At 43.5% G+C, this 14,410-nt stretch overlaps 2 protein-coding genes across 7 annotated transcripts in view; one reads left to right on the forward strand and one right to left on the reverse strand.

The window, feature by feature from the left end:
• XDH (xanthine dehydrogenase) overlaps window positions 1-10,509 on the forward strand; it is a 52,235-nt gene extending 41,726 nt beyond the window's left edge. Inside the window, exons 31-37 of the mRNA XM_071579806.1 lie at window positions 714-788; window positions 1,634-1,686; window positions 2,796-2,910; window positions 3,571-3,636; window positions 5,341-5,529; window positions 6,659-6,826; window positions 7,130-10,509. Coding sequence (XP_071435907.1) covers window positions 714-788; window positions 1,634-1,686; window positions 2,796-2,910; window positions 3,571-3,636; window positions 5,341-5,529; window positions 6,659-6,826; window positions 7,130-7,180 — 717 coding nt within the window. The 3' untranslated portion in view covers window positions 7,181-10,509. The remainder of the gene's footprint in view (window positions 1-713; window positions 789-1,633; window positions 1,687-2,795; window positions 2,911-3,570; window positions 3,637-5,340; window positions 5,530-6,658; window positions 6,827-7,129) is intronic.
• On the reverse strand, window positions 9,477-14,116 carry LOC139684203 (carbohydrate sulfotransferase 8-like). Of its 6 annotated transcripts, XM_071579852.1 has the most exons (4): window positions 13,963-14,116; window positions 11,782-12,517; window positions 11,561-11,623; window positions 9,477-10,720 (listed from the first exon to the last, which is right to left on the reverse strand). In XM_071579852.1, exons 1-3 carry the CDS (start codon window positions 14,060-14,062, stop codon window positions 11,584-11,586), a joined length of 876 nt encoding a protein of 291 aa, XP_071435953.1. In that variant the 5' UTR covers window positions 14,063-14,116; the 3' UTR covers window positions 9,477-10,720; window positions 11,561-11,583. The 6 variants fall into 6 exon arrangements, 4 of the variants coding, with proteins under 4 accessions (XP_071435953.1, XP_071435922.1, XP_071435944.1 ...); XR_011699884.1 differs by having other exon boundaries at window positions 9,477-11,781; window positions 12,348-12,517; XR_011699880.1 differs by having other exon boundaries at window positions 11,561-12,517.
• Window positions 14,117-14,410: the final 294 nt, after the last annotated feature.

Genomic DNA, 14,410 nt, shown 5'->3' on the forward strand with positions numbered 1-14,410 from the left:
TTAAATAGCCAGTTTCTTAGTAATTAATGCAGTCTTATCTAAAATATATTTTACTGCATGTATTAATAGCAGATGGTTTCTGATTTGTGCTCTAGAACCAAAGACCTCCAAGTGTTGATATGCTCATAGCAAACATTCTGCTGTAGCAATGTCACGGTCATGACTGTCTGCCATGGTGGATTACCAATGCATATATTTGCAGGCTATGTAAATTTTCCATTGAAAAGGGGAATTTAGTACCGGTCATTCTCAGGTTAAAAGAAAAGGGGAAATATAACCTGTAAAGTAAAATCATCAGGCTGTTTTTATTCTCTGCACAGCTTGTCTGAGTAGGTTGAATTTTGTAAATTAATTTTTTGGTGTTATAGGATCCTCTTATGAGATATGCTAAGAAGTCCTGATATGACTTGCTACAGATAAAGTATAAATGGGTGAACTTCTGATATTCTTTGTCATGGATCAGAAAGTTCTGTGCTGAATTTGGTATTTCTTTCTGCTATCAGCACAGTCAATCATCTTTAAAATCCTTTTCAGTCAATATTTATTACTATAGAGCAAGACATCTGTTAGTGAACTTTATTCCTTGTTATGATATGCTAAAGTCCTAAGGGCAATATTGATTTAAATAGAATGTTCTTTGAAACTATTGTAGTGCTCTTAATACTATAAGCTGTCTTTTCAAATCTTAAAATATTTCTTCTCTTTGTTTCTAGAATGCATGTCAGACTATCTTAAAAAGACTTGAGCCAATCAAACAGGCTAATCCTAAAGGATCCTGGGAAGACTGGGTAAGCTGTTTCTATCTGTCATGAGACAAGTGGACATTTTCAGATATTGTTTTAATTGGCAAACCATGTGTGCAGGTGTATTCTTCATGCCTTCTGCATCTTGCTAGCATAGATTTGAGTTAGGACAGTGAAACAGAAACTTGACGGGGGTTTCCAAGTAACCAAAGCTTGCAAGAGGTCATCCCCAAAACATCAGTTATGACTTTAACACTGAGATTTCTCCAAATTCTGGGACCTGCCTATGACAAACTTCATCAAATAAAAGTCTTGGGTGGTTACATACATCTTTCTAGTCAGGCTATAGTCTTGGACAGAAAGAAACCTGATTTTTAATGAAGGGATTCTGTGGCAAAGATGACGGTTGAGCTGCCATTCACCCCCCGTAGTGCTTCTTGGTTGCAATGTCTCTGTACCCTCAATGAGAAGAGATTGGTGGGCTGTAAGGCTCTCGGGCCATTTTCAGATCCAAGCTCTGCTCCTCATTGGAGGAGCTTTAACTTTGGGATTTGGAAGTCAGGATAGAATTTCCCTTAGCCTCACTGATGTCAAGGTGACCTGTCAATTTAACCTTTTGTCTCTGAGACTAAAAGTCCAACCAGTAGCTGAGAGCTGAACAAACTAAAGCAAGTCTTCCTCTGCCAACAGTCGTGTTCTGCCCTTGGTAGCTGCTGACGGTGCTATTTGAGGAAGCAGCTGCACTCATGATGTTTCCCTTGGCAGTGCTGATGTTGGGTTGCGTGACTGATCACCTTCTACTTGAGGTCCCCTGGAAGCGTTTTTGGGCAGCTATTTTGTAGGGACTGGTTGCACAATTACTGTTTTCAAACTCTTGTTCACTTTCTCAGATTATAGCCGCCTATGAGAGCTGTATTAGCCTGTCTGCCACGGGATTCTACAGGTGAGTGAGAATTCACACTGCAGCACAGCTCTCACCTAATTGCATGGATCACATCCAGGGAGATTCTGGGAGGATTTATAGCCCCTATCCCCCTGTTGCTGCTCTAACTTGGGGCTGCATTCCCCTTCCTACCTAGAAATGTTAAGCTGAGGTTAGCACTCTCCTGGCTGGGTAGAACTGGTTCCTGATGGAGCACAGGTCTGAGGACAAATTCAGATCTCACGTAAATCTAACTTCAGTCTAGCTGACTTCAGTCTGAAGGGGCATAAATGAAATCAGAGCTTTGCCTGGGGCTCTGCTCTGTGTCTGCCTTGTGACTTAGTGTTACAATAGAACTGCCTTACAGGATGAAAGGGGGGAAGGGTTGTCTTTGGGGACAATTGGCTGGAGTGGTATTCTGTCTTTTTGTGGAATGAGCAAGACACCAGTGTTTCCAATTTTATTCTCCCACTTCAGACTCTTGCTGGTTCCTGTGTAGTTCTGAAATGAGGGACTTCTCTTAGTCAGCTTCACTGCTGGAGGAAAAGAGATCCATCAACTTCAAGGCAGAAGGGTTGACATAAATAAACATAGTTTTGAGAAGTACATATTTAGGACTAAAATACACTATGAGCTCATTTCTGTTGCATCTTTTAAATATATTTTTTCTCTTAACCAATTGACTTGTCAGTATTTTAATAAACCAGTTTTCAGATAAAGTATAAGTTTGCCACTAGCTATGCTTAAAATAATTTCTTAGCTTAATCCAGTTTCTGGTTCAGCTTGATTATGCTCTGAAATTTAATGGCCTCCAAGAAATGCTCAACTGCACTCTAAAAGCAAAGGATTTGCTACTGGATTGGTGAGAATGAGTTTATAATAATCATCACAGGCCCCAAGATTCATGGGAAAGCAAAGATGGCTAAAATAGTTTGGTAGTTTTGATTGGGTTTTGGAATACAGAGCTGCTGTAGCAGATTTCTATTTATAGTTGTTTACGCTTTCAATTTCTGCATGAGCTTGATGGAAGGAGTGAAATAAAAGTGCATAAGGATTTTGATAAGTTGCAATGTGGTTGTATTTGTTCTGTTCTTGGAATGAATTGTGGGTTTGTTTTTCTTTGTATCAAGAATTCCTGATGTTGGCTACAACTTTGAAAAGAATGAAGGGAAACCATTCAACTACTTCAGTTATGGCGTTGCTTGCTCTGAAGTTGAGATAGATTGCCTGACAGGTGACCACAAGGTGAGGGGGTCAGCAGTGAAATAGCTCTCTGTGTTTTGGTGAAGGAAACAATCATGTGGAGTTAGAACAAATACTGGGTGTCAGCCTGTTCCTGGCTCTGTCATTGGTCTGGAGCGACCTTCAGAAAATTTCTTAACTTCCCTGTTCCACAGTGCAACAATCTGTGAAGTATAATAAAACAATAATTACCTACCCTGTGGGGATTTTAGAAGGCTTAATGAATTATTGCAAAAGTTATTGGATTTGCTCAAGTAAGAGATAGCAGCACTGTGTTAGCACAAAAGAACAGAAACATATTGGAAGGAGTTAATCATTAAAAATGAAGACTTTTAGAGAGAAAAAAAAAAGAGAGAGAGAAAAAAAATCATCAGATTCTGACCTAGTTGGTTATGCTTAGGTACAGACCAGTGATACTAGCAGCTTGGAACTAATATAAATTGGGTCAACTGGACCTCTGGTGAAAAGCACAGTGAATTACTTTGATTTGCTTTTGGGCTGAACTCAGATTAAAAATCAGTATGAAGGGTTCAGCTGAGATAGACTTTTGAACACTCTCCAATTGTGGGATAGTGTTTGAATACATTACTCCTCCTCACACAAGACCACGGTGTACCAGTTTTAATGATCTGTTTAAATTTATCCTTTATTTCTGTTTTTTAGAACATTCGCACAGACATTGTTATGGATGTTGGTACCAGTCTGAACCCAGCCATAGATATAGGACAGGTAAGTGAAACAGTGTTGCTATTTCCATCATGTTAAGTGATCACACTGCTCTAAGGCTTTTCTATTTGCTATCCCTCTCCAGGTTGTGCCTTTGCAAACACAGGCTTTTAAACTTGGCACAGAACTATGCAGGGAAATGTTCTGTTAGAGGTTTTTGGTTGGGGTTTTTTTGCCTTGGATATTAAGACTATGGTATATTGTCCAGTCACCACCACACTGGTATTTTTCAGCATCTTTCTTGCCTTAGAAATTAATCATAATACTAATGTTGTTGAATAACCTCACCCCACGTTAGCTAACCATAGCTGAATCAGTTTCTACGGTATGGCATGAGACTAAATCCCACACCTGATTTTTATAGTCCTATCTGTCAATAGCAAGTCCCATTTAATTCAGTGAAAATTCTTCTGTGAATAAAGATTTAGGGTGGTAGATTCTATCCTCTGGCTACTGCTGTGTAGAGTTCTCAACAGGAAGTTGGATCACTCACTTGGCTTGCAAATTCCTTAATGAGAGACAAGCTTCCTTCAGTATTTTGTGCAATAATAATCACACTATCAGCAAATAAAGGTAATAAACACAGGGGTTTTTGATAGACCAAGAGGCTAATTGTTAGACTTTTGCACTATCCAGCCATCTTAACTCCCTTGCTGACTCTCAATGTTGATACGGTTTAACTCCAGGGAAACTGCTGCAGGATTTGGGGTTTACAGGAAAACATGAGTTGCAGAGCTCTGCTGTAACTAAAATGAAACTTCTTTGAAAGCCATGTTTTTCCTGAAAGTGACTTTTTTTGGAAATGGCCAAGAGGAGAAGGAGGCTTTTTGTCTTTGCAGCCTGTTAATTTGGGTGTGGGAATAAAAAGATGGGCTAAGTCGAGCCTCTCAGAGTGGTCTCAGATTCCTGTGTCCATCCATGAATTGCTGCAAAGGATCTGCAGGCAGGGAGGGGGGCAGAAAGGATGTTGCGTGAGTGCAGGAACACAAGTACACAGAGCTAGGTTAATGAAAGCTTGTTCCAAATTTTTAGACCAGTCTGACTGTCAGGTATCTCAGTGGGCATGGAGTGCAGAGCTGCTTCACACAGGGTTGGTCAAGCACATCCTCCTCTCATAGCTCTTCTCATTCTTTTTTTAAATTTTTAATTTTTTTTTCCTAAAATTCATAGAAGAAAAAATATATAAAGAAATTTTTAGCACTCGAATAAATATGGGACTGTTTTTGCAGGTATCTGTTCTGGTGACCTGAGAATATGCAGCACTTGCAAAAGCATTTATACTGAAATAGAAAGCATAAAATAATTTATCTTCAGATATTTCATCTTTAGTCCTTTTAGTCTACTTTTCTTTTGAGTTATCAGCAAGTACAACTCATTCAGTGTTCATCTGCCCAGGAAGGAATCAATATTTTAACATTGATTTTTTTTTCTCCTTGCTTCATCAGAAAATTCCTGTCCTGCATTTACAGAAAATCTGTTTTCATGTATTTGTAAATTGCTTCATCTGCCAGGGAAATGGAGCCACATCTATGTGTGAACTCAAGTATTGTGCAAAGGTGCCAAGAAGGGACAAGGGTTTAGAGGTGAAAAGAGGGATATTAACCAGGAGGAGAGGGTAGAAAACTCTGGTGGATGTCAACACTGTTCTTGTACAGGAAAGAACAACGGCAACATAAAGAATGTAACCTTGTTTGGGTGTGTTTGTAGATAGAAGGAGCGTTTGTCCAAGGCCTTGGGCTTTTCACCATGGAGGAGTTGCGCTACTCTCCTGAAGGGAACTTGTACACTCGAGGGCCTGGGATGTACAAAATCCCAGCATTTGGAGACATCCCAACAGAATTCTATGTGTCTCTTCTTCGTGACTGCCCAAATAGCAAAGCGGTTTACTCATCCAAGGTATGCTTGTGAGATCTGCACACCTCTTACTGCTCTATAATTCTGTGAAGCTGAGGTGTGATAAAGTAAACATTCAATCTGTCTAAATATTTAATCTTGTTATGCTTGTTTTTATTCTGAGGTCAGGATGTTTTCCTGTTTCTGACCAGCAATTTGTGTGCTATCCTTTGTAGTTAGGAAGAACTGGAATAACCTGCACATTGCTGCCCCCATTGTCTAACAGACAGAACTAAAGCAGCTTTCCTGTGCCAGTTTTGCTGTATCAGAGGCTGCCAGCCTGCCCTTGCATGTCAGCTCCCTGGTTGCCTTTCCCTGGCACCAGAGCCATCACTCTGGATGGTATTTCCAGCAGTGTCATTTCCCCAGATCTGACATGCCAAGATCTTGTGTCTGAGGTTTCATGTTTTGCTTTTTTCACTGTTTCACAGTGCTCAGTTACCCTTAAAGGTACATTATTTATTCACGTGTCCTTCAGCTGTTTGCACTGCAGTCAATCCTGCTCCCTGTGGTCAGTGAGGGCTGCACAGAGCAGGGCTGGATGAACAGCACCACTGAATTTGCTTTATTTCAACAGAGCCACCCATAGAGGGGCCAGCCAGCATCCTTATCTGTGTAAGTCTGGCCTGCCCCCTTGCAGTTTCCCACTTCCCCTTCATCCACAAAGACATCTCATCAATGAGAACTTTTTGGGTGACTAGTGCCAATGACAGAATTAAGAAAAAAAGGGTTAAGCAGAGACCTCAGTACTAGATGATACCTGTAATCTGGGAGGGAGTCATTCCTGTTGCTTTGCAAAGACCTCCAGTGATGGAGCATGATGCTCTCTTCCCAGACAGTTCACCACTGCCTTATCCGAATTCCCTTTGCTGCAATTTCAGCACCACCCAAACGGCTGTGGGAATGAGTTAGTTCCTCTTTCCTTCAAAACAGCCTTGCTGTGTCAGAAACCTTGTGGTTTCCTGTTTCTTCTTTAATGGACTGAGGATTGTTTTTAGCTCAGTCTTTCCTCACTGATGGCACCTGTCGGACTTGAGGCTGTTTCAACTTCATGTTTCCTCACTGAACACATCTGGTAGACTGAGGTTCACATCTGGAAAGTAAGTCTCACTCTTGCTTGTGGTCTGTCTAGGCTGTGGGAGAGCCACCTCTGTTCCTGTCTGCCTCAGTGTTTTACGCCATTAAAGATGCCATCTACGCAGCAAGGAAAGACTCTGGCCTGACTGAACCATTCAGGCTGGACAGCCCTGCCACCCCAGAAAGGATCCGCAATGCTTGTGTGGACATCTTCACCAAAATGGTGAGAGCCTCTGGTTTTACAGTCTGCTCCCTGGCCAGCCTACTCCATCTGCCTAAGCAGATGGGTTTTATTTCATAGTTGTTCTTCATTTAACATGCTGCCAGCTGAGGGACAAATCCACAGAGCAACATTGCTGGGCTCCCATTGCAGGAGGGGCTGCTGCATACTGTCAAAGACCGGGATAGGAGCTCATATCTTCACCAGTACAAAGTCACCCACCTCAAAAGGGGCGTGGTGGGGCATGCCAAATCCTGGCCAGGATCCTCATTTGTTGCTAACTCAATTATTTTTTTATCTTTACAGTGCCCTTCTGCTGAGCCAGGGACCTTCAAGCCATGGTCTGTGCGTGTGTAAAAGGAAAGTTCCAGGAGCAAACTCTGCCAAAACTGAGCTTATGCCAGAGGAACCACATGGCAGTAGGACTATAATGGAGAAAAAAACATCTGTGTTCATGTGGCTCACACACTGATTCATGGAGCTTTCACATTTAATTGCCCAATCACTGTTTTCTCTAGGAGAAGGAATTAATGCCAGATTATAGCTGCAATGTAAATTGAAATGAAGAGTAAGTGGAAGGTGATGTTATCCAGGTGTAATTGCAAAATCTTACAGGTTTCATATAAAATTGGTGCAAGGATGCTTACTACCCGCCAATGTCGAATGTCGGGGTGATTGTTTCTTTTTTTTGTCTCTGTGGGGAAAGATGGATCACCTTGTTATGCTATGACAAGAAGGACTTAAATGTGTTGAGCCCAAACATATTATCCTCTCACTGAGATGAGGGAAGACATAAGAGCCACTGAGGGCTGGACCCCACTGTGACCCCTCAGCACACAAAGCCAGATACATGCTAGAGGAAGATGAGAAGGACTTTTGATGTTAGCTAAAGATGGTCTTACCTGTGTAACAAAAGTGTTTCAGAGGAAAACGCTAAAATGTGACCAATAACTGATTTACCACAAGTTAAATGACTATTGCTTTGTCTGTACCGGGGCTTTAATGAGATCTTATTTCAGCTGCTACCTTGTCTTCTCTGATTAAAGATAAAAACTAGATATACCAAGAGGACTTCCAGCAAGATGCTGCTTTGTTTGACACAACCTTTTCCTGTCCCACACCTCCACACCTTTCCCCATATTTTAAATAGGAAAGGACATCAGAGACCTTGGAGTAAAAGAGAAAGTTGCTCATTGTTGTTCCCAAGGCAATTCATACCAGCCTAAGCAAGGGACATGACGAGGATGGACACAGGGAATAGCTGGCTCTGGGTGCCCTGTAGGGTCAATCCCTTACAGTCATGCTATGGCCTTGTCTTCTTTTCAAGAGAACTCTTAGTTTTGCTAAATGTAAGAGAATGGGTACATTTTGCTACAGCGACTGCTTGTCTGAAACATGTGCTGACTATGTGACCTGGTGTCGTCTGGGTTGAATATATTTTTCGTGTTGGATTTAGTGCTGGGCATCCCTCTTGGCAGGTTTTGTCACTGTGAGATTTAACACTGCAACATTGTGTTATCCCTAGATGATGTCAGCTGTGTACAGTACCTACTCATCATTTGCAAACTTTTATCTGTTTCTCTGGCCCACAGCTTTATGAAAACATCCTTTTTCTATTTTTGCACTCCTAGGGCCATCAAAAAATATGGTGCAAGAGGATGTTAACTCCACTGCCTTATATAAAATTTTGCTCACATGCAAACTGCTTAAAATTGGTCTCTGTCTTAGGACTGGACAATGTATGCTCAGTGTGAAACATTTTTTTAAGCACTCCAGGGTATACTGCTTGGAAATGTGTAGATTTAATTCTCAGATTAAAACGTTATGGTTCTACCATCTAGAAGAAGGGAATTTGTATATGTGAGTTGCAGGAAGTCTATTGTGCCTGTTGGGCTTGCTATGTAATTGTTTTATTAATTGAAATACAACGTTGATGTTTCTTAAGCTCTGACATACTGGGCAAGAACATGTTTTTGTTTTCTCCTGAAAGCTGGCAATATATAGAAAATCACTTAGAGAAGGAAATATGATAATTTGTGTTCAGTAACAGCTATTGGAGACTGTGTATCCACATTCTTGGATGTCCAGAAAGGGATACAAAATACAGAGTTTGTAATGTAGATTGGTATCAGCACTGTTCCTGTGACATCCATCTCCTGGGATCACTGGACATGCTCATTCAGACCAGGCCAATGATGAATGCAAAGGGAAGGTGATGTGTGTTAATGCAGAGCATGGGGAGACACAGGCAGAGTGTGATACTGAGGAGCTTCCAGGGTCACCCCATGGGAAAACTGCCAGTGTTCATGACAGACCAACTGCCTTTAGGGATCCTGTGACATGTTGGGATGTCACTAGCAGGATGAGTAAGTGCTCTTTATCCCCTATGGTTCTGGAAGCACCTTTTTCATGATTTCAAAAAGCATTTGCCATGGCTCAGTCACAGTCACTGCCTTGTCAGGTGAACTTTTTTCAAATTAGTTATATTAAGTCTATCTTTTGCTATTTGCTTTTTGAGTTAATTGGAATTGTATTTGCCAAGTTCTGCATACATGCAGTGGTCAGAGCAGGCTGTCCAGTGCAAACCTCAGCCTGTGGAGCTGTTTTTGCTGCAACATCAGTGAGCCACGCATTTCCAGCACCAGTCCTTGCCCTCAAGCCCACCCCATCTCAGGGCCTTTTTGTTACCCTTGCCCAGCAATTTGGTAATGGAGGGAGGAAACACCTTCCGTTTTGGAGCACACTGGAATTGAATGTAATTTATATCAAACACCTGGAGAGGGCAATGGTATAAAATCAGGGTTGCAAAGTAATTACAGAAACTGGTTTTGAGGGTGTAGGGACAAGGGAATCTTGGATGCTGATAGGAATTTACAGAGATGTTCATCATAGTACCTGGTTGTGCTGTGGGTGAGACAGACTCAGGGACATGAAGCTGAGATTTTCATGGCACCTCTAAATGTCTTAATATCTCATACAATTTTTTTCTGTGGAACTAAGTGCCAGGCACCTTGGGAAAGGACTGGGATGTGCTGTGGAGGGCTGGCAGGAGGAGAGGATACTGCTAAAAAATCCCCAAATTAGGTGTGCTCTGCACTACTAAGTTGTGGGAGAGCAGCTCTCCTGCAGTGAATGCACAGCCCTGTCCTCTGCCAGATGCCATGTCACAGCTCTTCACACACATCTCACTGCGTGGGATTTCAGCACCCAATCACTGAAGGGAAAGGCACTCATGAAGAGAAAAATGTTCCTTTTCCAGTACTTTCCAGTGAAATACAGCATGGATGTAAGACTCTAATTTAATTACATATAATTGGAAATTTGCTGCTTCTCTCCTTCCCAGAACTGTATCCTCAGAAGAGGAACTATGCCATCTTACTAGATTGTAAAGTATTGCACACAATGATGGCACTTAAGTAGTAATTGCTGTAGCTGGAGAGTTTGTGGAAGAGTGAAAGGAGGCCAGCTGAGCTGATGTTGCAGTGCTGTTAATCCCTTGTTCCTCGATGTAAGAGGGAGGCTAAGTTTTGGTAACTGTGTTAGGTCAGTTCTAATGAACAGTTATCACTATCATTCTTTAATGATCATTTTCAAATTGGTGTCCTTGTTACACGAATGTATGCGGAATTTTCTGTGAATGTCACAACAATGCAAAATAAAGCTGCTAAGTATTCTGGAGACCAGTATGCTATGGTAAAAGTCTGCCATAATTTGAAAGCTGGACAACTTCAGCTCATCCTTGGTGTCTGTTTGGCAAACACGAACCCTTCCCAGAAGCCATGAGTCAGATCAGCTCAGACCAATGCTGGGAGAGGACGAGTGGTTGCTTCAGCCAGATGAAGCAGATGAGCCAACGGGAGAGCCTGGGCCTTCATCCAGTCACACTGGCAGCCAAGTCTGAAAGAAGACAGAGTCAGTCCTCATGCTTCTCTGCCAACAGGAGCTTACAGTAGCCACATTGTGTTTTACACAGCAGCACAGTGATGCATCCTGATGCTTCTAGCCCCCTCCACAGCTGCTGAGACAAGGTGGAAGGCAGTTTGCCTGCATGGCATGGCTGATACCCAGTCCAGACTGACATATCCTTGTCTCAGTGCTGTTACACAGAGCTGAAAGTTGCCCTTGGCCCATCTGAGTCTGCCTTGGCCCACTTGAGTGGGCCTTGTGACAGGGGAAGCCAAACTCAAAATGTGTGAATGGAACAAGCATCATGTCCATACCCAGGGCCCTCTTTAGCCTAAACACATAGAAGATGTGAGGCTGCAAAACAGGAACAGTTCACACAGAACAGATAAGACCAAGTGATGGGCAGAGACCTGACCTTCCATGAGCATGAAAAGATTGGGAACATCACCAGTGGTTCTCTAGGAGGGTGTACCACCCTGTGTCATATCTCACCTACTTATGCAGTGTAGGGAGACTCCAGGTGACATGCTCCTTTGAGAGCACTTCTTATATCTGCATGGGGACATTTATCACAAGGAAGACATTGCCAAACCTCTTGGCCCAAAAGGGAGTCCAGAATATGAAATGCCAGTACAGGCAGAGCATGTGTGATGCTACTGTGTTTTGCAGCAGGTCCAACACACTCTAACCCAAAATGCTAGGTTTGCTGAGAGCTGTTTGCCCTATCACTGCTCTGTTCATACAGTATCCCAAGCCCAGTGAAACAAGTTTCCCTAGTGCCTCGTCTTGTCATGTTCAAAACCAATCCAACTGTATGAAGAGCCTGCATACCCTGTCCCAAGCAGTGGTCTGTCTCAGCTGTCTGATGGGCCTTTTGGAGCTGTGACATGGAAGCTGTGAAGAAAAGGCCTGTCAGTATCTTGAAGTGCTTACATTTCCATTAATGCTCTCTGAAACAGTCCCTCCAGATGGGCTACTTCTGCGAGGTCTCTGGAGTGCTGAGGTGGTTTGACAGAAGACTGCTAGAAAATGGGAAAGCAGCAAGATCCCACCTGTAGAAACGAGACAGTTGCTTCTTCTGTTGGACAGAAAGCTCACTGAACATCTGCTCTGTTAACCACCTGTAGGTCCACAGCACTTGGGTGTCGGTGAACTTGGGGAGGAGGCTGTCCACAGGCAGACCAGCCCGCCGAAACAGGTGGCCCAGCTCCTGTCTGTGGAAGCCAAACATCACCACGTAGTCATACTGGACAAGACAGGGCTGGCAGAGGCTGACGAGTGGTTTCCAATCCACACTGGTGCTGTGTGTTTCACTTTCTAAAACATCCTGAACAAAGCTGCTGAAGGATGGGCTGCTGCCCATGCCTTGCAGGAATGTGGCGATCAGCCTGTGAAAAGGGTCCCTGACAAACAGCACTTTGATATAAGACCCTAATATGGCCTCTATCTCCGTCTGGTTGAACTTGCTCAGCTGTGTCTCTTTAGTGTGCCGCCGATGGTAGGGAAGCAGCACTGGAAGAGTTATGTTTTCCTTCTCTAGTTTCTCCAAAAGCTGCTGCCATTCCTCCATCCCTATTGATGGCACTTGGCAGTAGAGTAGGTCCAGTCTGGTGCTTACCCTCAGACTCGAGAGCAGGTAAGCTCTCTCCTCCTGGCTCCTTGGCAGCGTGGTGACTTTGTGTGATTGACTGCAGAAAGCTCTCAGTCTCTTCTTCCTGAGCTGCTGAATGTGAAGGAAGGTGTCCAGTGTCAAAGTGAAGCCCTCATCCACCTTGGGGTCCAGGTCACCTGGGAAACACCATGTGAAGATGGGGGTGAGGCAAGCTCATGATGGACCTCTGTCCTGAGTCAGCCCACCAGCACAGGATGTTGTGACAGGATATCTCCCAGTTATTCCACTGTGGAAAGGAAATATCACAAAAAAAGATGGGTGGGAGAGGGTAGACCAGCCCTGCCTGGCAGAGAGCTTGGTTTTGCTGGGAAATGTGTTTCTGTCTCCGTGAACATGTGACATTATGGACACCCAGACTCCACTTTCCCCAAATTGCTATGTCTGAGGATGAATTTTGACCATAACTTTGTGTCATGGACCCATCCACCACTAAAGCATAATTTTGCTTTTATCTCCTCACTTTCAAATGAGCATAACCAAGGTGAGTTTCCCAAAGAGTCAGAAATATTCTGACAGATTAAGGAGTAGCAAGTTGGTTTGTAGCTACAAATACATGATGTCCTGCAAACCCTTTGCTGTCTGTTAATTTGCTAACATCAGCTATCAAACACATGCAAAAGCAGGGGATGATTCTTAATGACTCGGGGTGATTTAGGGATCCAAATGATGTCATGTCTTGCATCACTTCCATATGTAAATTTTTTCTCTTGTTGATAAAAAGGCAAAAGCAAATAGAAAGCAAAAGGCAAATAGAAGTGAGATGGCAACAAAGCAAATATAAAAGGCAAAAGCAAATACAAAGACTCTATGAGAGTCAGTTCATTTTCTCAAATTTCAGCTTTCTTTTTTTTCTTTTTATCTTCTTATTTTTGACATGAAGAGGCCATAATGGATTTGAACGTGGAAGATTAATGCATGCCTTGTTACTTTTTAGCAGCAGCACATGTGCCTCCTCTGCTCAGTGCAGGCATTTGGCAGCCCTGGGGAGACAGTTAGTTTGATGGTTTCTCCCAGGTCATTGCGAAGTTCAGTATTTCCCACTGATTTGGGGAGGTTGTTGTACAGGGAAGAGAAGCACTGTTAAAATTAGGCAAAGGACACCAGGAACACAGGAGGAAACACAGCTGGTGCCTGCAGCTATCCTGGGCTGCTCTTTCACTCACCCAGCCCAACAGTGACAATGTCTGCAAAATCTAGTTATGACTTTCCCATGGAATGACAGGAACTGGAATGGAAGGATGCATTTTTTAGGCAAGAAATGCAACAGTTACCAATGTTCCTGTTCCTTCCTGCCTTCCCAACAGCATTTTGCCCTTCTCAGCAAAGGTTTCAGTAGTTAACTCCAGCAGCCTGACACCTGTTCCCCACCACACCTGAGATCAATGACCCTACTAAGGATATAATGCTGCAGAGCTGCACAATAAGTGTTTTCACTGCAAACACTGTGCAAGGAGTGTCCTGTAAGCATTTGTGCCCCCCTGCCCCGAACCTCCAAAAGAAGCTCCAGGTTATTTCCCCCATGGCACAGAAATATAGAACCCACCCAGTGCACAGGCCTTACCTCCTTGGCCATCAGCTGGGGTTCGGAGGAGCAGCCTCCAGCTCAGGAAGGCAGCAATGCCCAGGGCAGCTGAGACAACAAGGCGGGGAAGGAAACGCATTTCTGGGGTGTTGTGCTGGTGCTGGGTGTTGAACACTGTGCTAGTGAGCAAGTGGGGACCTGAAGAAAGGGTGCTGGGGAACCTCCTGTGTTTATTTAAACTACACCCAGAGCTGGGTTAAAGTACTGTTTGGCAGCAGCTCAGCGCAGGGCAGGGAAATGGCCTGAGGCACAAAAGGTGCCTCCTGCCCTAGGTTTACAACATCAGCTCTTGAGGCAACATCTGCCTTTTTATTCTGTGTTCGTGCCTCCCTCAGCACTTGGCTATGCCAGATGACAGTGGTCCCTGTGAGAAGTGAGCCCAGCATCCCCAGTCCTGTGAAGGGTCCTGCAGAGCCACATGGGGCAA

The sequence above is a fragment of the Pithys albifrons genome, chromosome 2, assembly GCF_047495875.1.
Source record: "Pithys albifrons albifrons isolate INPA30051 chromosome 2, PitAlb_v1, whole genome shotgun sequence".
Taxonomy (NCBI): domain Eukaryota; kingdom Metazoa; phylum Chordata; class Aves; order Passeriformes; family Thamnophilidae; genus Pithys; species Pithys albifrons.

What these genes read in the sequence shown, in the direction of transcription:
- LOC139684203 (XM_071579821.1), bottom strand. Translation starts at nt 14,062, where the DNA reads ATGCGTTTCCTTCCCCGCCTTGTTGTCTCAGCTGCCCTGGGCATTGCT. An exon ending in CCCAGCTGATGGCCAAGGAG is followed by an intron (nt 12,518 to 13,962) that starts GTAAGGCCTGTG and finishes GGTGTTTCCCAG; the next exon opens with GTGACCTGGACCCCAAGGTG. An exon ending in CAACTGTCTCGTTTCTACAG is followed by an intron (nt 10,721 to 11,781) that starts GTGGGATCTTGC and finishes GTCTTCTTTCAG; the next exon opens with ACTTGGCTGCCAGTGTGACT.